At 50.7% G+C, this 25,828-nt stretch overlaps 1 protein-coding gene across 2 annotated transcripts in view; it reads right to left on the bottom strand.

Moving 5' to 3' along the window:
• The window catches only part of GRIN3B (glutamate ionotropic receptor NMDA type subunit 3B), a gene marked incomplete at its 5' end in the record, with an annotated part of 36,218 nt that extends 10,999 nt beyond the window's left edge, over positions 1–25,219 (bottom strand). The window contains 6 exons of one of the 2 annotated variants that reach the window (XM_081895431.1): positions 621–736; positions 3,289–3,434; positions 4,412–5,173; positions 8,548–8,830; positions 9,574–10,169; positions 24,734–25,219. In XM_081895431.1, the coding sequence (XP_081751557.1) occupies positions 621–736; positions 3,289–3,434; positions 4,412–5,173; positions 8,548–8,830; positions 9,574–10,169; positions 24,734–25,219 (2,389 nt within the window). Of the gene's footprint in view, positions 1–620; positions 737–3,288; positions 3,435–4,411; positions 5,174–8,547; positions 8,831–9,573; positions 10,170–23,797; positions 23,877–24,733 lie in introns of those variants that run through there. The other variant, XM_081895432.1, reaches the window with a different exon arrangement.
• Between the last annotated feature and the right edge of the window lie 609 nt (positions 25,220–25,828).

Genomic DNA, 25,828 nt, shown 5'->3' with positions numbered 1-25,828 from the left:
TTGGATGCCCACCTGTTGGGGATGCTTTAGCTGTGATTCCTGTATTTCAGGGGGTTGGACTAGATGACCCATGGTGGACCCTCCCAACTCTACCATTCTACGCGTCTCCACTGCCTTGCTTCTCTGTTTCCCATAATGCTGGAGTAGACAGACCATTGGTCTGATCCTGCAGGCTCTCCTAATGTTCTTACAAACCTTTTTTCAAACTTAAAGCCACATTCCCGATAGGTCACTCAGAAGAGCACATGGCCTTCAAGGGGGGGGGGGACCTTTCCCCTATAGGACAGCTTGTGGGGGGGGGGAGGTGAGACTGTGAAGTCTGCAGCCTCCAAAGGAGCCAACTGTGCCGCTGCGTCTTCCCGCCTCCCTCCCCCCCAAGGAAAACAGTTGACCCCCGGAGAGGCATCTCTCATCTCCCGCACTTTAATATTTAACAGCCCCACTTAAAAGATTGATTGAGGTGACCCAGTTTCATTACGGCGAGATTGGGACTGCGATCGCCCCCCTCCCGCCCCCCTCCTCTCTCTCTCCGTCTCAAAACCCTTCCGCTAGGATTCCTCGCTAAATGAGCAGGGCTCGGGGAGCCATGAAATAAAGTCCTTTGACGTTTCCCCCCAAACCTTCGATCGCAAAGGGTTTCCCGACGGTGAGGAGCTTGCAGTCGGAGTCGATGGAGACCTCGTAATCGAGCAGAGACTTGTCCATGATGAAGGCGTTCAGCTTCGGAGGGTTGGTCCTGATGAGAAGAGACCCAAAATCCCGAGTTAATTAAAACAGACAGAGCTAAGCCTGAAGCGCTGAAGGTTTTGCAAGCAGACACCATAAATTATGAGAGGTATGAATTGCCCAGTCTGAATTGCCCTTGAACCATATAACCCAGTTCTGTTGCAGATCAACTGACCTCCATTTCAGGGGGTCGAACTAGATGACCCTTGGGGTCCCTTCCGACTTTACAAGTCTATGTCTCCAGCTCCTTAGAGAACTGAGCAAAGCACCAAACAAATGATGGCAAACGGCGCTGAGCCGAATCGAGGCCCCTGTTGCTTCAGCAAAGCAGCCATTCCTTTGCTGCAGAACTTTGACAGGTCAGCAAGGCATGACCTTTGCTAAACCTGAATTGTTGCATAGCTCAGACCTAAGGTATTGCAAAGAGCAGATGCACGAACAGTAGCATATATTGTTGGCCTCCATCAGTCTTGAGAGACAATGGACTGTGCCTCCAGGTGTGAAGTCAAACTGCTGCAGTGACCGGCCTGGGGGGCAAACCTGGGCAATGTGTCTGGGGGTCCTGGACGGCCCAGGCAGCAAGACCCCCTCTTGGCCTTGCTGGTGGGGTTCAAAGGAAAGCAGAGCAAGACATGAGCAGTGACTACATTATTACATGAGCACTGTTCCACAGCATTTGATATTTTCATTTACATACATTCATTCGAAATAAGATGGGTTTATGAAGCAATTCTATATAGAATCATAGAATCATAGAGTTGGAAGAGACCCCAAGGGCCATCGAGTCCAACCCCCTGCCAAGCAGGAAACACCATCAGAGCACTCCTGACATATGGTTGTCAAGCCTCTGCTTAAAGACCTCCAAAGAAGGAGACTCCACCACACTCCTTGGCAGCAAATTCCACTGTCCAACAGCTCTTACTGTCAGGAAGTTCTTCCTAATGTTTAGGTGGAATCTTCTTTCTTGTAGTTTGGATCCATTGCTCCGTGTCCGCTTCTCTGGAGCAGCAGAAAACAACCTTTCTCCCTCCTCTATTTGACATCCTTTTATATATTTGAACATGGCTATCATATCACCCCTTAACCTCCTCTTCTCCAGGCTAAACATGCCCAGCTCCCTTAGCCGTTCCTCATAAGGCATCGTTTCCAGGCCTTTGACCATTTTGGTTGCTCTCCTCTGGACACGTTCCAGTTTGTCAGTGTCCTTCTTGTCTTTCATCGTACACAGTCTGGTACCTCGCTTCATTTAAAGATTTTCAGAGACTTTGAGACTAAAGATTTCATTTTGTTATGGTTTGAAGGAATTCTGTAAAGGTTGTCCATTGCGTATGTGCATGGTCATCGTGTTGCCTAGACATTGCTGACGTTCTCTTTGCAACACAGGGGGTTGTTTGGTTACCTACTGGCTGCAAGAGTTGCTGGAAGGAGGTGTGCAAGGCACCATTCAACCGCCTTAGGGACTCCATTCTGCATTTGTGGAGGATTTACTGCTGAGCCTGAAGATATCCCACAAAGCAGTGGAGGTTCATGGTCAGAGTTTTCCTTCTCCCCAACGGGCTCCCTTCCCAGGTGGATGAGCTCCACCTGCCCCTCCCTTCCCTCCACAGCATGCACAGAAACCCCTTTTTAAACAGGCGTGTTTTTAGCAGCCACCAAAAAGAGCACAGTGAAGGCACCTGCCTTCTTGACTCCTGGACCCACACTTGGTCTCGTCCAATTATTATTATTATTACTATTATTATTATTAAAAGGTAAAGGACCCCTGACAGTTAAGTCCAGTCGCAAATGACTCTGGGGTTGCGGTGCTCATCTCGCTTTACTGGCCAAGGGAGCTGACGTTTGTCCGCAGACAGTTTTTCTGGGTCATGACTAAGCCGTTTCTGGCGAACCAGAGCAGCGCACGGAAACACTGTTTACCTTCCCGCTGGAGTGGTACCTATTTATCTACTTGCACTTTGAGGTGCTTTCGAACTGCTAGGTGGGCAGGAGCAGGAACTGAGCAACGGGAGCTCACCCCATCGCAGGGATTCAAACCGCCAACTTCTGATCGGCAAGCCCTAGGCTCTGTGGTTTAGACCACAGCGCCACCTGCTTCCCTTTATTATTATTATTACTACCCCTCCCCTAACACCTCATCTACCCCGTCTATCTATCTATCCATGGGTGTAGCCAGGGTTTACCGTATGTCGTGGGGAACACCCAACTCATTACTCTTTATCTGGCTTTGTCTAGCAGATTCGGAATGAAATGTCTCCACAACCGTTGTTTCAAATTACTTTATTTTGACCCCAAGTGCTCAGAAAAATCTGTCAAAACCCTTCTACAATTTCTGCTTTTAGTTAAGTATTTTTATTTATGTACTTGGTTACAGAAGGGGGCTATGCTCATGTATCTCTTTTACCTTTCCAATGGTACCTTTCCTGGCTGTGCTGGCGCCACAATTTCAATAGATGGGTTTGTTTTGGCTTGCATATTTCAGGGGGGGGGGAGTGTTGATTTGGTCGGTCTCCCTTCAAATGCAAATTGAACTGAGTTTTCCCATCCCCTCCACCCCCAACTCACTTGAGCATTTTGATGCCTGCGGGGGTCGTGGGGACACTCAGCCGCCGCATGTATTCGTGCATGTCTGGGAAACTCTTCTTGATGTATTCCTCCGCGCTGCTCTCCCAGACGGTCCCAAATCGGAATCCTTGCGACGGATGGTGCAGCTGCCCAAAAGCAAAACAGGGACCACATGGTGGGGTTTTTTTAATAGAAGCAAGCGGACTTAAAATCTTAATTTGAGATTCCTGCATTGCATGGGGTTGGACTAGATGACCCTTGGGGTCCCTCCCGACTCTGAAGTTGTGGTCTGGGAGCAACAACAGCCAGACTACGGCATTAGTTGTATAAACGGGAAGGGCCAGTAGGTGGTGCTGTGCAGGTGGTGCTGTGCCGTGCGAGGGCCACTAGGTGGAGCTGTGGAGCAGGCAGAGCCGTGCGAGGGCCACTAGGTGGCGCTGTGCAGCAGGCAGAGCCGTGCAAGGGCCACTAGGTGGCGCTGTGGAGCAGGCAGTGCTGTGCAAGGGCCACTAGGTGGAGCTGTGCAGCAGGCAGAGCCGTGCAAGGGCCACTAGGTGGCGCTGTGGAGCAGGCAGTGCCGTGCAAGGGCCACTAGGTGGAGCTGTGCAGCAGGCAGAGCCATGCAAGAGCCACTAGGTGGAGCTGTGCAGCAAGCAGAGCCATGCAAGAGCCACTAGGTGGCGCTGTGGAGCAGGCAGTGCCGTGCAAGGGCCACTAGGTGGAGCTGTGCAGCAGGCAGTGCCGTGCAAGGGCCACTAGGTGGCGCTGTGCAGCAGGCAGAGCCGTGCAAGGGCCACTAGGTGGCGCTGTGGAGCAGGCAGGGCCGTGCAAGGGCCACTAGGTGGCGCTGTGGAGCAGGCAGGGCCGTGCAAGGGCCACTAGGTGGCGCTGTGGAGCAGGCAGTGCCGTGCAAGGGCCACTAGGTGGAGCTGTGCAGCAGGCAGAGCCGTGCAAGGGCCACTAGGTGGAGCTGTGCAGCAAGCAGAGCCGTGCAAGAGCCACTAGGTGTCGCTGTGGAGCAGGCAGTGCCGTGCAAGGGCCACTAGGTGGTGCTGTGCAGCAAGCAGTGCTGTGCAAGGCCAGCAGATGGCAGCACTCAGAGGTTACCCAACCCTGCACTGACCTTGGGGTCGTGAATCCCAGACAGCTCCTCAAAGGTCTTCTCTCCCACCATCACGGCAGCCAGGTTGGCGGTGTAGCTGGAGAGGACCAAGAGGCAGAAGATGGCCCAGAGGTTCATCAGGAAGCGCCCAGTCCAACACTTGGGGGTCTTGCTGGAGACGGTTCGCCCAAAGAGGATGGCGTAGCAGAGGTTGAGCGCCGAGGAGTAGGAGAAGATCTTCATGCGGTTGCGCCCGTGGGGGGTCATCCCGTAGGGGCTCTTCCACTCGTAGAGGGTGAGGAACAGGGCGGTCATGTGGAGAGCCACAAAGATGCCCACCCACATCGTCCAGTGCAGCGGCCACATGAAGGCTCCAATGGGAGAGGCCGTGTCCCGGATCCTCACCAGGATGCCCAGGCTGGTGGAGAAGAAGGGGCTGGTGAAGTCGATCACTTGGCTGCGGGCCGAGTTGATGCTGAAGGACGTCACGGCCATGTGGGCCGTCCCGCTCAGGAGGTCCCCCACCAGCCCTGTCCAGCGGCCGTTCTTCCAGGCCCCGTACTTCCCGTCCCCCACGATGTAGAGGTCAAAGTCAAAGGGGAGGTCCTCGGCCAACTTTTCCAGGAGGTCAATGCAGTAGCCGTAGCAGCATTTCCGGTACTCGGCGGGGACCGAGCCGTTCTCAGAGTTGAGCTCGTCAAAGAGGGTGTCCAGCACGGCCGAGTCGTTGGTTCGGGGGTCCAGACACAGCTGGCCAGCAGGACAGTTGCCTTCTTCATCCACCTGCATAAACCACAGATTAGTATCTCTCTCTCTCTCCTAGATGTCAGGAGCCAGCCAGCAATAAATCACACTGCGCAAGTTGGAGTTAACTCTTTACCAGCAAAAACACGATCTGCACAGACTTGCCGGAGTGTCAGGCCTGATGAGCACAGCAGTTCACCCCCACTAGGTCTTGCCATGGATCAGTTGCCAAGACTGAAAGCCACCCATAGCCATTTAAATCCCCTCCTCTCCAGGGTTTCTCCCAAGCAATTGGAGACTGCGCCTGTGTGCAGCCAACCTCCCCTCTGCACTTTTCATGCCCCTCCTGGTCCTGGGAGACAAGAGGGAGGGGAGCTTCTTGCAGCAGGAGGGGGAGTCACCTGTGACTCTTCAACATCTCTGCCTCCTGGCCTCCCTCCTCTCCTGCTTCTACTTCTGCCACTGACTCCCCCTGCTCACTAAGCTCAGTTACTCCTTCAGCTTTCGACCCTGTGGCGTTAACTGGTGGAACTCCTTGCTGCAGGGTATTCCTTATCCCTAGGACAGAGGTTTTCAACCTTTTTGAGTCTACGGCTCCCTTGACCAATGACTTTCTTCCTGTAGGACCCTTGTGGGCCTCAGGAGCCCAGTTATGTCCCCCCTTGCCTGCAGAGCTGGCAGCCTCTCATCCTTTTTTGGACACCCTCCCTTGTTGTGTGTTCCCTCAGCCGCCTCCCCTCTGCCCTCTCCTTGGGAATCCTCTGGGCAACCTGGGAAGAGGATGCTCCCAGCCTAAGTGGCTCAACAGAGACTGGCCAAAGCTGAACATGAGGCCAGCACCTTACCTCTTAGAATTCCTGCTCCCTGATTGCAGTCATGGGATTGTTGTCTTTCACATGACAGTGTGTGTTTTGGCTCCACAGAGTGGGAAGTGACGGAGACAGGATGTTTGTGTTCCTGTGTTCCGTGAAGTGGGACTATTGTCCTTTGTTCTTTGTCTCTTTGCTGTCTGATGCTAGAGAGGGAGGGAGCCATGTTGCAGTACTCTGTGTGTTTTTATATGTAAATAAAGTAGCCAAAATGCTGAGCTATTGAGTTCTGTTACACGAACTGCACAAACGCTGCGGATCCCTGAGTGTGCCGATGTCTGTTGGCATCAGTCGCTGTGATGTTTGGGCTGAAGAAAGCTTATGAAGCTCCCGAATGATTGACCAGAAGGGAGGGAACATGCCAGTCGGGCATGTGTCTCTGCCAGGGTCCTACTTGAATGTAGGCTGATCTCCTGACATTACTTTGGGAGGCAGCAGTGGTAGCAGTGGGCACTGCCAGGCCTGCACAGCGGAAAAGCTCCTCTTCTGAGCACTGGGCACTCAGATCCCAGGCAGGCCTGGCATGCAACAAGCACAGGAAAGAATCATAGAATCATAGAGTTGGAAGAGACCCCAAGGGCCATTGAGTCCAACCCCCTGCCAAGCAGGAAACACCCTCAGAGCACTCCTGACATATGGTTGTCAAGCCTCTGCTTCAAGACCTCCAAAGAAGGAGACTCCACCACACTCCTTGGCAGCAAATTCCACTGTCAAACAGCTCTTACTGTCAGGAAGTTCTTCCTCATGTTTAGGTGGAATCTTCTTTCTTGTAGTTTGGATCCATTGCTCCGTGTCCGCTTCTCTGGAGCAGCAGAAAACAACCTTTCTCCCTCCTCTATGTGACATCCTTTTATATATTGGAACATGGCTATCATATCACCCCTTAACCTCCTCTTCTCCAGGCTAAACATGCCCAGCTCCCTAAGCCGTTCCTCATAAGGCATCGTTTCCAGGCCTTTGGCCATTTTGGTTGCCCTCCTCTGGACACGTTCCAGTTTGTCAGTGTCCTTCTTGAACTGTGGTGCCCAGAACTGGACACAGTACTCCAGGTGAGGTCTGACCAGAGCAGAATACAGTGGCACTATTATTCCCCTTGATCTAGATTCTATACTCCTATTGATGCAGCCCAGAATTGCATTGGCTTTTTTAGCTGCCGCGTAACACTGTTGGCTCACTGAAAGGCCAGAATAGTGCCTGGCTGCCCAGCTGCCCACTTGTCTATCCATTCCCAACTGGCTGGCTGGGCTCCCTCGCCTGCTTGCTTGCTTAGCTGCCTTAGCTCCTGGCACCCAGCACCCCCTGGCCAGCCCCAGAGGCACCATTCGCCTGCGGAGCTTGTAGCCAGGGTAGCTGCAACAAACAGCTGTGCAAGCCTTGGGGAGGCAGAGATATAAGAGGGCATCAGAGGAGGGAGGGAAGGGAAGAGGGGCAGAGGACAGTGTTGCCCGCTGCACCCCAGGGTGCCACAGAACATGGGTTGAAAACCCCTGCCCTAGCTCAGCAAGGAAGCTTGGCTTAAAATGATGGGGAGAATGGTTATGTAAGCTTTCAGAATATTTTTGTTGTTGTTGTTGTTTAGTCTTTTAGTCGTGTCCGACTCTTCGTGCCTCCATGGACCAGAGCACGCCAGGCACTCCTGCCTTCTTCAGAATATTTAGAATTAGCCAAATTGACAGATATAATAAGACAGAAACCTAAAAGTGAAGTGAAAAAGGAATGGGAGTGCCTAAATGAATACCCTAAAAGCCAAGGTTCAAGGACAGAGTCTGGAATCACCTTGTGAAGTGATAAGAAAGAGGGATTTCTATCTAGATGCTAGGATAGAGATGATAAGGAAAACAGGAAGACACAATGAGAGATAAAGGAGGTGCCGTGGGATTGGTGGAAGTCAATGTTTGTTTTTCTTTTTAGTGTTTATAAGATATAGAGTTGGGTTTTTTTGTATGCTGGTTTTTGTGTTTTGTGTATTTTTATTTTTCGATATTTTTCGTGTTGTTGCTGTTGTGTGGAAAATATTAATAAAATGTATTTTAAAAAATTTAAATTAAAAATAAACTAATATAAAATAAAATGATGGCTCTGTCTCCTTGTCCTCGTGGGTTGTGTCATACTCAGAGTAGGTCCACTGAAATCAATGGGCATGACCAATTTAAGAAAGTGGAGCTCCTCTGAGTCTGACTTGGATGGACATCCTCCTCTGTGAGCGGTTAATGTGCGTTAACAGCCAGTCATTCTGCACATTGACCAACCTTCCTAGAGAATGAACACATAACCTCTGCGCGGAGAGGGGATTTTGCACATTTCCTGGTCAATGTAGACAATTACCAGCAGGCCTTGGGGAGCATGTGTATCTCGACTGCTTTTTTCTTTTGGTACATTTCCCAGCCGTTGTGCATAAGGTCCAAGAGGCTGTGGGGAATGTTGCACAATGACTGGCTGTTATGCACATTAACCCACACCTCTTACCCCGGATGTAAACAAGATTCATTTTTTTTAAAAAAAAAGCTTTTGAATAAATACAGGCGCTTTCTGGTTCGCACACACCTCCCTGGTGAAGACGAAAGGATGCTCTACCAAGGTCACCACGCGCAGTTTCATGCGGCAAAACCCCTCTGCCTGGTTCCTGCGCTGCAGGTGCTGGGGCCATGTCCCCTCCTCCACCTCCATCTCGCCCCCTTTCCAGGTCCCCACCGTCACCCAGGTGGGCTGCCCCACAGAGTCCCTCAGGAGGCTCCAGACTTTGTAGTGGCGATCTGTGTGGACGCGGGACGTGTTGTGCACGAAGACCTCCCCCGTCTGGCCGCGGAAGGACGTGTTGGCTAAAAACCTGGAACCAAGAGAAGAGGGAGGGAGAGGAAAGCAGGAGGGTGGGTTCCTGGTAAGATACGCTGCATTGGTTGTATATGTAAACTTGTGGAACTACCTGCCACAAGAGAAAGGGGAGCAGGAGCATGACATTCCCGGTCGGTCGTGCTGCAATAGTTGGATGTTAACTTGTGGAAGTAGCAGAGCCTTAAAACTGTCTCAGGGGTTAACAGGCAGTGAATGCAAGCCCCTCCTGATGAGGAGCACCCAGGTTCCCAAAGGAGTCTGCGGATCTGGGCCTGCCTCCTACCACTCAGCCTCCATGACTCCCTCTCTATTCTGGGCATAATTGAATCAGTCATTCTCTCCCACTGCAGGGATACAGCTCAGCTGTCAGTCCTCACAGGCAGCTGCCCGTTGCAACTCTGTATGAGTCAGGGCTTGCCAGACCAGATCACCCGGTCCCTACAAAGAAGAAATGGAACCACCTGCCCACAGGAGAGGCTGCCTGTTGCATCTCTGGAAGAATCCCCATTCTTGGCCTGTCACATCTCTTGACAGGTCCCTGTTTTGGGCTTGCCTCTATGTCAGGCACCACACAATCCATGCAGAGATGAGGCTCAATCACCTTCCTGTTGCATCTCTGGATGAGTGCCTCTTCTCAGTCTGCTGAGAACGGGAACTCGCACTGGCCACAGGTCTTCTAAAATGCTTTTTTGTCCTCCCCCTACCCATCACAAATTTCGGGGACCCCGGCTTACTCACTGGGAGAGGTAGCGGCCTGAGGACTCGGAGGCGACGGTGTGCTTGTCGTTGCAGTTCACCATGTTCTGGATGAGGGCGAGGTCCGGGCGGACGTAAACGGCCCTGGAGATGGCCCTCGACACCAGCTCCACTGCGTCGTGGACGAACTGTTCCAGGGACGGCCTGCCCACCTCCCCGTAGGCTAAGAGCCCCAGGGGCAGCCCTTCCGTCCGAAGCTGGTCCACATTCTGGGGCTGCCCCAGCACCCAGTGGAACTCCTGCAGCACCCCGAGGTCCCTGGCCATCCGGAAGACCAGCTGGGAGTGGCGGGCATTGCAGCCAAAGAGCAGAGCGGGGCCGGGAAGTTCCCGGTACTCCTCCAAGTGGCGGCGCAGGAGGCGGGCAGCCTCTTTCTCCTCAAGGAAGCTCAGGTCCACCACGGCCGTCCTCTCCAGCTCGGCGTAGCTGCTCCACAGGTCCACAAAGGCAGGGACATCCCAGGCCTGGCACAGCACCAAGGTGACCTCGCGCCATTTGTTGGAGCGGAATATGTTAGCCAGCAGCTCCAGGAGCGTCTCAAAGTCATTGCTCCGGTCCATGTGAAGGTGAAAGGGGTTCTGATCCAGGAAGGATGAGAAACAAGGGGGGGGGGGTTGAATTATTTGAAGAGCAACTGTAATCAGCAAATTACACTAGTAGGACTACAAGAAGTTTCGTAAGGAGAAATATACGAAGTGTCACCAAGTAGTAAAAGATAGAGATATTGGTTATGAGTTTGAAATGTACAGTGGTACCTCAGGTTAAGTACTTAATTCGTTCCGGAGGTCCGTTCTTAACCTGAAACTGTTCTTAACCTGAAGCACCACTTTAGCTAATGGGGCCTCCCGCCGCCACCATGCGATTTCTGTTCTCATCCTGAAGCAAAGTTCTTAACCCAAGGTACTATTTCTGGGTTAGTGGAGGCTGTAACCTGAAGCGTATGTAACCCAAGGTACCACTGTAATAGGGAAGATAAGAAATGCATACTAAGAGATTAGACTGGAAAATTTTCAGACAGGATTGATGGAAGTCAAAAAAATTGAATAAGGTGTAAAAGTATGTTTAATTACTGTTGAAAATGATATGTCAAAAAACAGGGAAGAGAGTTATTTGTCGATTTCTTTACACAACCACGGCAACACAAATATTATGCGCCCAAAAATGGCACAAGGAGGTGGTACCTGCCAAAGAAGAATGGCAGCTGGAATATGGAGAACCGGCAAGTTTTGACGTGCAAAATTAGAGATCAGAAAGAGACCGGTTTTAAAGAAGGTTGGAAAATGTTTGCAGAATACTGAAAAAATGTTAGAATGCAAATAGGATTTGAGTGAGAACAGCAGCGGGGGTGGACTTTTTGTTTGTACAGTGAGATTAGGTGAAGGTCTAGAGTTACTATGACATTGCAGCATAAATTGAATTTTTGAGGGAACCGTGGAGGGAGGGAGGGAGGGGAAGTCACAGGTGGAATGACTGACTGATAAATTTGAAATGTTGTTGAATTGTTTATTTAAAATAAAAAAATAAAAGTCTGCTGCTGGGATCGCAATCGGCAACAATGCAGGAGAATGTGGTATTTGTCTCACGGAACCAGTAAGGAATTTGGTTTTATTATTAGTATTTATTTTTGTATAAAATTTGTACACCGCCTTTCATCCATAGATCTCGGGGTGGTTCGCAACAGAAAATTACAAGATAAAAAAAGCAAAATGCATAATAAAAAACGAACCCAAAATCCCACTTAAGGGGCGATTCTATGGCAAGATCTGCAGGGATCTAGCTTAGGATTCAGTGGATCTCCAGCTCATCTGGCTGATTCCTGTTTGGCCAGCTGTAAATCCCCAGTCCCGGGACTGTCAAATATATACAGGCATAATTTGTTCATTCTGGACCAGAGGGGGGGGGGACTTAGACTGGACCCTAAGCCTGTTCAGTTCTGTTCTGGCAACCCAGCATGGAACACTAACAAAAATTAAAATTGTGATTAAAATTGTATAACCTGATTAATATTCTACAGGCTGATTAATATTCTACAGCCTTTTTAATGTGTCTACAGGAAGAAGGGGGTTACTGTTTTGCTGTTTTGTTTCAATTATTTACTTGTTTTTATCCTGTATTTTATTCCGTGAACTGCCCTGAGATCTTATGATAAGGGTGGTATAAAAATCAAATAAATGAATAAATACTAACTCCATCATGCATTAATTAGACTTAAGCATGTTGGTTATATGAAGCTGGCTATTCCACAGCTGTCTCATAGGTTTTTATTACACACACACACAGAATTCAACAATTCAACATCATTTCAAGTTTAGCAATCAGTCATTCCTCCTGCGGCTTCCCTTCCCTCCCTCCAGGGTTTCCCCAGAATTTCAATTTATGCACCATATTATAGTTACTATAGACCAGGCATAGGCAAACTCGGCCCTCCAGATGTTTGGGACTACAATTCCCATCATCCCTGACCACTGGTCCTGTTAGCTAGGGATGATGGGAGTTGTAGTCCCAAAACATCTGGAGGGCTGAGTTTGCCTATGCCTGCTATAGGCCTTGCCCTTATCACAAAAGAAAAATGGAAAGTTCACCCCCACTGCTGTTCTCACTCAAACTCTACTTGCATTTTAACATGTTTTACACTGAGTTTTTAAGTATTCTGCAGGCATTTTCCTATCACCTTTAAAAACCGGTCTCTTTCTTATCTCTAATTTTGCACATCAAACTTGCCAATTCTACATGTTCTCTCAATTTCAGCTGCCATTCTTCTTTGGTGGCTGGCACAACCCAGTCAGATGAGTGGCTAATAATAATAATAATAATAATAATAATAATAATACGCAGGTGAGCCCCCGTTGGAAGCAGAGCAAAGAGGCAGGCGGCCACAAGAGGTCAGCAGAGTTTAAGCTCACCTGTGCCAGAGATGGAAAAGAGAGGTGGACTTTTAGGAGGGTGGGATGTTAGAAATCCCCCTCCTCTCATCGGGAAAGGAGGGGTGCCTTGCAGAATCACGAATGTGGGCTAAAGGTTGCTGGACCAGGTGGCTCTTTACGTCTGAAGATCCCTTCTGGATCAAGCCCATCTAGTCCAGCGTGCTGTTCTCACAGTGGCCGCAAGCAAGATTCGAACACAAGACCAACTCTCTCCCCTGCTGCCATTTACAGCAACTGGAGTTCGGAGGCATCGCTGCCTCCATGGGGGGTGCAGAGCATAGCCATCCTGGCTAGCAGCCACAGGTAGCCCTCTCCTCAGTCGGCAGAGCAAGAGGGTTGAGGGTTCAAGGCCCACGTAGGGCAAAATATCCCGGCATTGCAGGGGGTTGGACTAGATGACCCCCGTGGTCCCTTCCAGCTCTAGGATTCTATGAATCTTCCTCATCTAGCTCAGTATTATCCACACCAGCAGTTCTCAAACTTTTCTTCTCCGGGCGACACTTTGAAAATAAAAATTTGCAGCATTGGAAAATAAAAACAAACAAATAAAAAAACACTGTGGAACGCCCTCCCATCTGATGTCGAAGAAATAAACAACTATCTGGTGTTTAGAAGACATCTGAAGGCAGCCCTGTTTTGGGAAGTTTTTAATGACTGATGTTTTAATGTATTTTTAATCTTTTGTTGGAAGCTGCCCAGAATGGCTGGGGAAACCCAGCCAGATGGGCTGGGTATAATAATAATAATAATAATAATAATAATAATAATAATAATAATAATAATACAGTTCCGAGCAGAACTTGATTTATAACACAGAACACCACTAATTTATCATATAATCATGAGGCACCCAGAAAGTATAAAGCAATGCAGTTATATAGGAACAGAGAATCATAGAATTGTCGAGTCGCAAGAGTCATCCTGCCACAGCCTTTGAGAACCACTGATCTACGCAGATCCTACAAGTGTCCCTGTTTTCCCAGAAAAGTCCAAGACTTACAGAAGCCATCCCGGTTTCTGATTTGATCCCGGAATGTCCTACTTTCCTATTGGACGTCCCTATTTTCATAGGAGAAATGTTGGTGGGTATGGAGTTATGCAACCCCCGGGTAAAGGAGATAAGTCACTATACAAGCTTTAGAATACAGCCCTGACGACAGCCCTGGATAGGGAAGTTTTTTAATGTTTAATGTTTTATTGTATTTTTATATATGTTGGAAGCCGCCCAAAGGGGCTGGGCATGATATAAATAAGAAGGTTGTTGTTGTTGTTGTTGTTATGATGGAATAGGACATCCCTAGAGCCTTAGGGCTTGCTGATCAGAAGGTCGGCGGTTCGAATCCCCGCGACGGGGTGAGCTCCCGTTGCTCGGTCCCTGCTCCTGCCAACCTAGCAGTTCAAAATCACGTCAAAGTGCAAGTAGATAAATAGGTACCACTCAGGTGGGAAGGTAAACGGTGTTTCCCTGTGCTGTTCTGGTTCTCCAGAAGTGGCTTAGTCCTGCTGGCCACATGACCCGGAAGCTGTACGCCGGCTCCCTTGGCCAATAAAGCGAGATGAGTGCCGCAACCCCAGAGTTGGTCACGACTGGACCTAGTGGTCAGGGGTCCCTTTACCTTTACTTTATTTTCACTGGAGAAATTTTGGAGGGTATGCAACAGCCCTCCAGGGTTTCAGAATTAGGGGAATCTCACAGCCCTACCTGAAGATGCCACTGGGGTTGAACCTTCTGCATGCCAAGCAAGCGCTCTGGCACTGGGTATCATCTCCTCACCCCACCCAGGTCCCATGTTGCTCTGGGACGTTCTACAAGACTGGCATGCGCTCTGTGCCAGCGACTCGCAACCCTTCTTTTACACACCAAGTCAAGGTTCCGGACCTCATCATTCTGATTTTCAAACTGGAGCAAATTGAGCTGCCTAATACTGACTCGGAACGCCAAGCTACAGCCGCCCCCCTAAAAACAAATAAAAATAAAGCTTGATTCCAGCACGAGGCGTGAGAGTACGCACGGTTGGTTCAGGACGCCTTCCCTCATGCACACATGCGTTGTTGAACACTGGGGGTGGAAGAGGAGCAGTGCTCAGAAAGACGAATCGCCAGCCCAGAGCTGGTATGATCACGTCAAGGTCGTCTCCACAGGGCGCCTTGAGCCACACTTATTGATGTTTTCATTACTGTTTTTCTTCATAAAAAAAGTGTTTATCACTTTGGGATGCTTTAATGGGAAGTGATTGATGAACACAATGAAATACACTGAAGAAAATGTGCCCGTGTTTGTGGGTGATGCAGGAAATGGAGGTGGGTGGGTGAGGGAATTGGAAACGGTAACCACGTCCGATGAAGACCATCATCACATGTGAAATGTCGGTTGCTAGCTAAGCAAATAGATCTGAAAAGAGCGCAGGGATTATTGCAGGGTTTCTATGGTGCCTCCTTGCTCTCAAGAGGCAGGGAGTTCCACAGAGCCACAAGCACAAAATGAAAAGGTCACAGTGGAAACCATTAGCCCCCTGTAATCGGAAACTGGAACGAAATAGTGACTGAGCAGGAGGTCCTCATTCTGTTTGATGCAAACAGCTCATTCGGTCTGCAGAGGCCTGGTTGGAAAAGTGCTCTGTGTCTCTTAGGAGAGAATGCCTCTTCTGAATCAGAGTTTTCCCAAATTGGGGTCTCCGGCTGTTTTTGGACTACAATTCCCACCATACCTGCTAGCTAGGGATGATGGGAGTTGTAGTCCAACAACAAATTTGGGAAACCATGTTCGAAACAGAGGCATTCTTCCACCTCCTAGAGAATTGCTCTTTTAAAATAGAGGTGTTCCTTTGTCTCCTGCACGCAGCAGGAAATATTGAGGCAATGTCTCTTCTGAACAGAGGTGTTTCTCCATCCCTTGTAAATTCATTTTTGTTCCTCATAGAATTGTAGTTGTAAGGAGTTGTAGAGGAGTTGTAAGGAATTGTAGAGTTGTAAGGAGCCATGAGGGTCATTTATTCGAATCGACTTTTGCCCAACATGGGGCTCAAACCCATGACCCTCAGATTGAAAGTCTTATGCTCTACTGACTGAGGTATCCTGGCTTTAAAACAGGGCTGTCCAGCCCACCAGATCTCCTCCTTCGGCCGACTTTGCTGTTTCAGCCAAGTCCCAAGGAGAACCACCGGCCCCAGCTGCCCATGTCCAGAACTTTCTAATAGACTGTCTGGAGACAGAGGAAATACAGCACAATAAAAACCTCCTCTCCGAGTTCAACCATCATTTATATCGCTTTGGACAGGAAGCAGGAGGAAAACGGAAAGTGCCCAGGCAGCTTTTCCAAAGTTAACTCAGGCTCCGGACTCCGGGTGGCAACTCTGCTGCAAGAGAGATTTGTGGGCTGGATGGAAGCCCTGGCGGACGTTTGCAAGATGACACCACACAAATAGGAGTTGTTGGGGCCCGTCTCTGTAGGAAAAGGAAACATTTGGGAATGGCACAAACCAATGGGACCTCATATTCAAAGGTAGGTGCTGACTGGCCATGGAGGTTCCATTGAAATATTGCCAGTCAGATGGGTTGGGTATAAATAATAAAATGATGGTGGTGGTGATGGAATAGGACATCCCTATTTTCATCAGAGAAATGTTGGAGGGTACACATTTTCAGAGCTCAAGGACACATTTCCAGGCTGCCAAAAGCACTAAAGCAGGACTGGTGAGGGGCATGGCCCGTGGAGAGGGGGTGTGGCTTGGGGAAAGCCCTGAGGCTGGGGGGGGAGAGGTCTTGAGGGCCACATCAGACCACTCCACCACCTCCTCTCTGATCCAATGAGCCCCCGCCATAAGGCTGCCTAATCTGGGGTCTAAAATTATCAAAGTGCAGCGCGGATGAGCCCCCGATCCCCAAATTTCGAAAGTGAGCCAGACTCCCAGAAAGTTTCTCCTTGCGCTGCCTACTGAGTCAGCCTCCCCCCCTCCCCAAATGACACACTTTCCAGCAGCAGTGATGGGAGCAGCAACTAATTGGCCATGGCAAAATCTCCAGGGGGATCCTCACTGTGGGATCATGAAATTATCATAACCCTTCTTGCCTCGCAGCTGATAAAGATCACCAGGAATGCCCTGGCAGAGGAAAGCCCCTGTCTCCTGCCCCCTCCCCAAACCCCACTCTGCTGCTACCCCATAAATATACGGCTGCAACTCCAGCCCTGCTGAGAATGAGGCTTTGAGGAGTCTCTGCAATAGATGTCCTTGAGATCGTAAGTGGGCAAAGCAATTATTTACTAATGGAAGCCGGTTATCTTTTTGGAGAGACTCAGCGGGACCCCAGGGGTCACCCTGGGCAAACATTTTCCTCTCTGCTGACAGGCTCTGGCTGCTTTTATTTAGCAAAGAGTGAAATGGCAGGGAGGACGAGGTGACAATTTGAGGCAAATGGATGCAGATTGACACAGCGATCTGGCTTTAATTGTGGGCCCCTCATTGTCAACTGGTGGTTTCCAAAGCTCTCAATGAATGACTCTCAAAAGAGGAGGGAAGGATCTGCCCCTCTCCCCAAGGCCAGACCCTCCAAGTGTCTCTATTTTCCAAGATTTACAGAAGCTGTCCCATGTTCTGATTTCACCCCAGAATGTCCCGCTTTTCCTTAGGAAGTCCCCATTTCCATGGGGAAAATGTTGGAAGGTATGGAGAAATGCGACCCCAGAGCCAAGGAGATGAGTTAACTAAACAACCTTTAGAAGACATCTGAAAGCAGCCCTGGATAGGGAAGCTTTTAAAAATGTTTCATGTTTTAATATACAGTGGACGCTCAGGTTGCGAACGTGATCCGTGCGGGATGCGCATTCACAACCCACAGCGTTTGCAACCTGCAGCAGCACATCTGCGCACATGCACGTAACCTGTTCTGGTACTTCCGGGTTTCGGCGGGTCTGTAACCTGAAAAAACGCAACCTGAAGTGTCTTTAACCTGAGGTATGACTGCACAGTCATACCTTGGGTTAAATATGCTTCAGGTTGAGCACTTTTGGGTTGTGCTCTGCTGTGACCCAGAAGTAACGGAATGCGTTACTTCTGGGTTTCGCCGCTCGTACATGCGCAGACGGTCAAAATGACGACACGCGCATGCGCGAAAGCGGCGAATCACGACCTGCGCATGCGCAGACGTGAGTTGCATTCACTTCGGTATGTGAACGGGGCTCCGGAACGGATCCCATTTGTATCCAGAGGTACCACTGTATGCTGGAAGCCGCCCAGAGTGGCTGGGCCAACCCAGTCAGAGGAGCAGGGTATAAATAATATGCCAGCATTTTTCTGCATTCCTGGGGGTTGGTCTAGATGAGCCTCAGGATCCCTTCCAACTCTACAGTTCTATATTGCCTGTGCTGTGTGGCTTTATCAGGGCCAAACAAAGCCTGAGAGATGGAAGAACTCCTCCATTTGGAGAGAGAAAGTGCCCCTTCAAAGACCAGGCATGGAGAAATCTACAGGCCAAGGGGAGGTTAACTTTCCCCGTGTTGCACCATAAACTGTGCTCAGCCCTGAAGCCACCCCTGAAGGCTATTTCAGCCCAACCCCTTCCCTCTCTCCTCTGCAGATGGGAGACCTCGCCTTGCCAAGCGATGACCGTGTTGACTCATCTTTCATTTGTTGCAGGAGAGAGATCTACGATGTCACTTTACCTTGGATCCAGAAGTTATCTGCTCCATAACGAGGCTATTTTTCACAGCAGAAGGGAGCGATGTCAAGGTAAAAAAAAACCTCTGGAAAAGTTGCCAAATGTATTTTTTTTTTAATTTGTTTTTTAGCTGGAACCTCAACACCTGCTGGGCTTTCTTGACGGATGGGTGTGTGGCAACGTCAAAGAAATGGCTGTTGCGTTCTAAAGAGCGAGGCAAAGAAGGCAGGATGGACGGTTCTAAAGATCTTGGGGGATTTACAACACCGCTGCTAAACCTGCCGTGCAAATTGGGCTTTGCAAGAACTTATTGATGGCCAAATGTTCTGCATCCAGTATCCAGTATCTCTGAGCACAAGCTGCTGGGAGTGGCAAGTGGGGAGAGTGGCTGTTGCAGGGGGGGGGGCTTCCCATTTGGGGTATCTGGTCAGCCTCTGTGAGGACAGGAGGCTGGACTTAAGTGGCCCATTGGCCTGATCCCACTACAGGGCTCTCCTCAGTGGAGCCTGCATGAAGAGAGCTAGTGTACCTTAAGGTAAAGGTAAAGGGACCCCTGACCGTTAGGTCCAGTCGTGACTGACTCTGGGGTTGCGGTGCTCATCTCGCTTTATTGGCCGAGGGAGCCGGCGTTTGTCCACAGACAGCTTCCGGGTCATGTGGCCAGCATGACTAAGCCGCTTCTGGCGAACCAGAGCAGCGCATGGAAATGTCATTTACCTTCCCGCCTTAGCGGTACCTATTTATCTACTTGCTCTTTGACGTGCTTTCAAACTGCTAGGTTGGCAGGAGCAGGGACCGAGCAACGGGAGCTCACCCCGTCGCGGGGATTTGAACCGGCGACCTTCTGATCAGCAGGTCCTAGGCTCTGTGGTTTAACCCACAGCACCACCCACGTCCCTTAGAACACATCTACCTTAGAACAGTGGTAAACAAGTGTGGGAGAAGATTATTGCTCTCACATGGATGGCAGCTAACAGATTGGGGTTAAATCCTGACAAGATACAAGTGCCGTTTTGTGGGGGACAAGGGGTGGGCGGGGCTGGGGGACTCCCTGGTCCTGAATGGGGTCACTGTGCCCCTGAAGGACCGGCTGTGCAGCCTGGGGGTCATTTTGGACTCACTGCTGTCCATGGAGGCACAGGTCAATTTTGCATCCAGAGCGGCTGTCTGGCAGCTCCATCTGAGACCCTCCCTGCTTGCACCCTGTCTCACCAGTGGTCCATGCTCTGGTTTTCTCCCGCTTGGACTACTGCAAGGCACTCTCTGTGGGGCCACCTTGGAAGAAGATGACTCCAAAATGACAACTAATTCAGAATGCGGCAGCCGGGCTGGTGACTGGGACCATAGAACACCAGTCCTGCAAGACCTACATTGGCTCCCAGTACGTTTCCGAGCACAATTCAAAGTGCTGGTGCTGACCTTGAAATCCCTCAATGGCCTCGGCCCAGGATACCTGAAGGATACCCATCATCCAGCCCAAACATGGAGGTCCAGCTCTGAGGGCATTTTGGCAGTTCCCACACTGTGAGAAGTGAAGTTGCAAGGAACCAGGCAGAGGGCCTTCTCGGTGGTGGCGCCCTCCCTGTGGAATGCCCTCCCATCAGATGTCAAAGAGATAAACAAATGACTTTTGGAAGACATCTGAAGGAGGCCCTGTAGGGGGAAGTTTTCATGTTTGGTATTATGTGTTGGAAGTTGCCTAGAGTGGCTGGAACCCAGCCAGATGGGTGGAGTATAAATAATAAAATTATTATTATTATTATGCTTGCGGGCTTCCCTTTGAGGCATCTGACTGGCTGCTGTGGAGATAGGAAGCTGGACTTCTTATGTGCTTAAATGCCACAAGAGCGCACCTCTCTGCTTCCAGCCCCTGGGAATCATGCACCTCACAGGTCTGAAAATGTGATGTTTGAAAGAGGCTGTGCTTTTCTTCTTCAGGTTTATTTGGAAACCTGTTTAAAATCGAGCCTTTTGCTTCTGCGCCGAGAGGGAATTGGTTTTTTTCTCCCTCCTTCCCCCATCGAGAACCTGTGAGCAAAATACAGATTGCCTATATTGGCTGCGGGGAATTGGACCAAAGGAAACCAGCGACGAGGAAGGAATTCTCGGAGATCACTAATGTCCTGGCGACAAGACAGTTGAAAGGAGGGGAAACAACAGAAAAGAAAGAATCAAATCAAATCCCTCCCTTTGCCCCCAGATATTGGCAAGACCTTGGGAGGATATTCCTATTTATTATCTTGGAATAATTCTTGGATTTTTCCAAACAGCAGCCTTGAGTGGCAAAGAGGGAGAAGGAGACCTGAGCTTGTTTGGTGTCACAAAACAACCAACTCCTTCTAAAGCTGGAACCAGATTCCACCCCAATCTTTGCACCTGATTTGGCTATCTTCTGCTCCCCAAATCCAACAGGCATTGTTGGGGTATTGCTGTCCCTAGAAGGTGCAATAGACGACTGCTGCTGTCACAAGGTCCCGGTGCCCCAGCACATATTGATTAGCAATTTCTTCCCCTATCCCCACTGCAATTGCATTCCCCATGCATTCAAAGAAAGTTGGGGGGGGGGGGGCTCCCTCTGAGTTTTGCAAAAAATAACAATGACCGATTTTTTTTGCTGTCATCTGCTGGGAAAACAAGGGGCAGAGTCTTTGCACTAGGCCTGCTTGCCAGGGGGAGGGGGTATCTGTTTTGACCCAGGGTATGAAGAACATAGAACTGCAGAATTGTAGAGGTGGGTGGGACCCCCAAGTCCAACACCCTGCAGCGCAGGAAACATTCGCCCAATGTGGGACTCGAACCCACAACCCTGAGATGAAGAGCCTCATGCTCTACAGACTGAGCTATGTGGTAGCAAAGCTGCCGCTTCTCAGCTCTCAGGGGTGGTGCGGTGCAATGGGTAGCGTGGTGGAGGAAGAAGCAGAGTGTGCTGGGTTCAAATTGCCTTCTGTCAACAAAGCTTACTGGGCGACCTTGGGTGCCTCTCTTTTCCTGAAACACTGCCAGGTAACACTAATTTGATGTGCCAAAGGATCTGAGCTTCTGGTAACCCTGTTCAAACCAGAATCTTGAGGACCAACATCTTTTCATTTTAGGGGGCACAGCTCAGCAGTGAGGTCCCCTGCTTTGCACACACACAAAGTCCCAGGTTTGAGGCGTCTCCAGAGAGAGACCCCCCTCCCAGCCAGAGACCCCCAGAGAGTCTCTGCCCACCAGTGTCGGCAGCCCTGAGCTAGACCGTCTCCTCTGATATAAATCAACTTCCCAAGCCGAGAGCTACCAAATCCCTTCCCGTTAAGAAACAAAATTAAATGCAGAACGGCCAAGAGCCTGGCACAGATGGGGTTCCTGGTGGCTTTGGGCCACCCGAATGCAGTAGCATGGGCTCATGTGTGTGGAGGAAGGATATCTACGTAGAATCACAGACTCGTGGAGTCGGAAGGGACCCTGAGGGTCATCTAGTCCAACCCGCTGCAATGCAGCTGCCCCGTACAGGGATCGAACCTGCAACCTTGGCATTCTCAGCATTTACTGTAACCAGCTGAGCTATCCAGTGAATCTTCCAGTATCTATATCTATAGCTGTAGTACAGACCAGCTCAATGGGAGGATTACTGACTCCCAGCATGAATTGGCAGAGGACCGTGGCAGGATTACACCCACCCACCTCTCTGCTTTTCCTATCTTGATTTATGAGCCACAAACAGGTCCCAGGGGCCCAGAGCGTCTCTGAGCATGACATCCCATCGACAGGCTTGGTTCTTTTTTGAACAACTGCTCAGCTGTGCCTGTTTATTCCAGAGCGGGGCGATCGGACGCCTCTTGCATCAATCACCGGCATTAGAAGCCAGCAGGCAGGCCGACGGTCCTGGGCTGAGAGCCGAAAAGCCTAATGGCAGTCATCGTCCCCCTCAGCTTAAAAACCCACCCTGTTGGGTTGTGCCTCATTTACTGGGACTGATCATCTTGAGTAAGCAGTGCCTTTCATTTCAGTACGTCTACTCTGAGTAGGGATAACATTGGGTTCAAACTGAACAGGTGTGGGAAAGGAAAAGTTCAGTGTGTGTGTGTGTCCCCAAAACAAATCAGGCTGGGGAGGGGAAGGGTTTCACCAACCCCAGTTTCCTGTCTCCAACAGTGGGATGCAAAATGGACGCCCACTAATTCTTTGTCCGTAGCATCAGAGGGTAGACTACCCCTGGATGCAGAGGCTTTCGCTCTAAAGTAAGAACAGGGTGGGGTGGGGGGTGGCCTTGCTGGGATTGGGGCAAAAGGACCACATCCTGCTGCCAAACAGGAGACAGATCCATGTCCTCAGAAAGGACACCAACATGGAATAAAGGCGATGCTGCCTTCCTAGTCCCCGGCGGCTGGTGCTCAAAGGTAGACTATGTCTATATGGAGAGGCTCAGTTTCATTATAGAGTTGGAAGGGACCCACAAAGGTCATCCAGTCCAACCCCCTGCCATGCAAAGGCTAATAAGGTGCTGACAGAACCTTTTAAGGGCAGAAGCCATGAACTTACAGGGCTGTTGTTATTTTTTATTCCTGCATTGCTGGACTAGATGACCCTTGGGTACCTCATCATCATCATTATTAGAATATATATTTCCGTTCACTTCAGGAAGAAGTACCAATTGAGGTCTCCATCTAGTCCAGCCAACCAGGGAAAGGGATATCCTTCCCTGATTATCCCTGATCACTTATTATCCACCAACAACCTCCCTCTTAGCATGGGTGCAAAATGGGCATTTGCGATCGACATTTTGCCTCAAGCTTCCAGCTTCAGATGCAGCCGACCTCTCAAGGGGAAGGAGGACCAAAAAGGCAGCTGGCAACACTGATGATGGAGGAGGAGGAGGCTCACAGCCTTCCCCGGTCCTTTCTCTCCAGCCGAGGTAGACTGCCCCTGCAATGGAGGTTCGCCAGGTGTACTCACAACTCAGGGACCGCCTGCCCTGCTGCCTTTTGCCAGCCTCTGGTGCTCAGAGGTGGACTTCTCCCAAACATGGAAGCTCAGGGATCGAAGTAATAAAAGGATTATTAATCATAGCTAATAGTTGAAGACATTCCTTGCCATTTCTCCCTCTGCATCTAGGACCCTCAGGTAAGACTGACCCCGGACATAACAGCCAGTTGGGCTACAGATAGGTAGCCGTGTTGGTCTGCCATAGTCAAAACAAAACAAATTCCTTCCAGTAGCACCTTAAAGACCAACTAAGTTAGTTCTTGGTATGAGCTTTCGTGTGCATGCACACTTCTTCAGCCACTTGGGCTGCAATCCTTTACCTGCTTACTCAGGAGCAAGCCCCATGGCTTCAAGTGGGACTTAATTCTGAGTGGACATGATTCCTGTATTGCAAAGGGTTGGACTAGATGACCCAAGGGGTCCCTTTGAATTCTACAGTGCTATGATCCTATGTGAAGCCTTACATACAATTAATACAGCACAGCTGTATTAATAAGTTATGTAAGCAATAATAACTCTTGAATTATGAGAAAGGAACACAATACTGCATTATAAAATGGTACGACGGCCACAATCACAGCAGTATTAATGAGTTATGCGAGTAATAAGAATAACAAGTATTTCAGGACAATACAAAATAATAGATCTTATTACGTTATTACCATTCGTAATGTAGCTGTAACCAGCTGTGGACTTTCATATGATGGGTGGAGAAATATTTTAAATTAATAGCCACGTTTAGCCTGTGCGCTGCCTGGGTGACTCCAAGATAGACTGCTCCTGACTGTGGATGTTTCTAGATGCCAACCATTCAAAGCTGTGATCCTTGCAGTGCAAGGGGTGGCCTTGAGGTTCCAACTCTACAATTCTATCATTCTGTGAGCAGAATCCTGTGAGAAGGCTCTCTAACAGGGAGGGCTGCCTTCCTCCTGAAGGGCAATGATAGCCTCATTTAGCTACCTGTCCCCGAAGCCTCTCCAAGGTAGACTGCCCTTGAATGTGGAGGTTCAACCACATAACAAATCAAAGCTGTGATTTCGGCACAGCAGGGTGGGCACTGCCCCACATGACCCACAGAGTCCCTTCCAGGTCCATCATTCAAGTAACCCAACCAGAAGGTCGGTTATTTGAGCCCAAGACGGCTGTGCCAGTTGGACTAAATGACCCTTCCAACTCTTCAATTCCATGCTCCCTAAATCCAGTGCTGCTTTTATAGAGAAAGAGGCACCAGAACTCACCATGAACACCTCCCTTGTTCCTTTATAATGGCAATGGGGGGGGGTAGCCAAGGGTGGCAGGGGGCAGCTGCACCCCCCTAAATCAAGTAAATAAGTACAAATACTTAACTAACCGATCAATTGTTTCGCAGAGCTCGGTTCCGCCTCCGAAACATAAAACCTGACCCCACAACATAAATCCTTGCTACGCTCATGGTGCCCACATGAGACGTTTCTGGTGAGTTCCAGCTGGAAAAAAGCCCTGCCTAAGTCAATCTGTAGCCTGCTTGCTCCTGGGCTGATAGACTGCTCTTGCCCTAGGAGGCTCTCCATCGGGGAGGATTTTTTTAAATGAAAAAGAGGGGGTGTTTTTCTCCTTACCCGGCTCCTGAAGGGCATGGGGGTCTTCGCACTTTGTACCCCTCTGCCTTCCTCCTCCTCCTCCTCCTCTTCCTCCTCCCGGATGCTGACGAAGGGGATCTCCAGGAAGGCGGCGGCGAAGTCCAACTGGAGCAGCTCCCTGCGGGACGCGGGGAAGGCGAGCACGGCGGCCACTCCGCGCACCACCAGCGCCTGGCACAGCCAGCGGGCCAGCGAGGCCGGGTCCCTCTGCCGGGGCGCCCCGGGGACCACCTCCAGGCTGAGGTTGTAGGGCAGCGCGGAGGTGGCCGTGCGGCTGGCGCGGGCCAGGGCGTTGCGCGCCCGGCTCTCGGCTTCGCCTGCGCGGGGAAGCAGGGCGCCCAGGCGCACGGTGTGCCCGATCCGTGCCAGGATGTGGCACGGCTGCGGGTGCCCCCGGGCCGCCGGCTGCCCCGCCAGCAGCAGCGACAAGCACCACCAGCAGCAAAGCGCCCGGCGCCTCTCCATAGGGCAGGGCGCGCAAGGCGCAGGGGCGCGCAACCCCTGCGCCCGCCCCCCACCCGCGCTGGGTGGGGGGTCCCCTAAGGAGGCAGCCGGGAGGGGGTCTCCCAGGGGCCGCCCATCAGGGTCCGCTGAAGTGGGCAGAGCAGGAGCCGAGGGAAAGAGCAGGAGCAGAGGGAAAGTGAGGTCCCCCCCGCCCTATCCAAACGCAGCCGCTGCCGCCGCCGCGCCTGGGCTCTCGCGCTCTGGCTGCTGCTCGCTCGCTCGCTCGCTCTCCAGGCGGAGCTGGAGGCTGCTCTGGCGGGAGCGCGCCGCTAGGGGCGGCAGAGGGCGACCCTGCCAACCTGGGGATGAAGATGGTACTGGGGAGATGATGGCACCCTCGCCAGCCTGTTGGAGAGGAGAAGCGCCGCTTGGCACGGGCGCCTAACGCGCCCACAAGCAGCACACATATAGAGGCTGCATCGGAAAGAGATGCCTGCGTTCCGGAGAAGGAGATGCAGGCGGCGCGAGGCGAGGAAGCGGAGAGGAGGACGAGCCTGCCTCTGGGCATGCACAGAGCGCGGGCGAGGAAGAATCGCAGAAACCTAGAATGGCAGAGTTGGAAGGCTCATC

Source organism: Podarcis melisellensis, assembly GCF_964234715.1.
Source record: "Podarcis melisellensis genome assembly, chromosome: 18".
NCBI lineage: Eukaryota > Metazoa > Chordata > Lepidosauria > Squamata > Lacertidae > Podarcis > Podarcis melisellensis.
The sequence above is the reverse complement of the archived record's forward strand: the minus strand, read 5'-3'. Positions and strand labels throughout refer to the sequence as shown.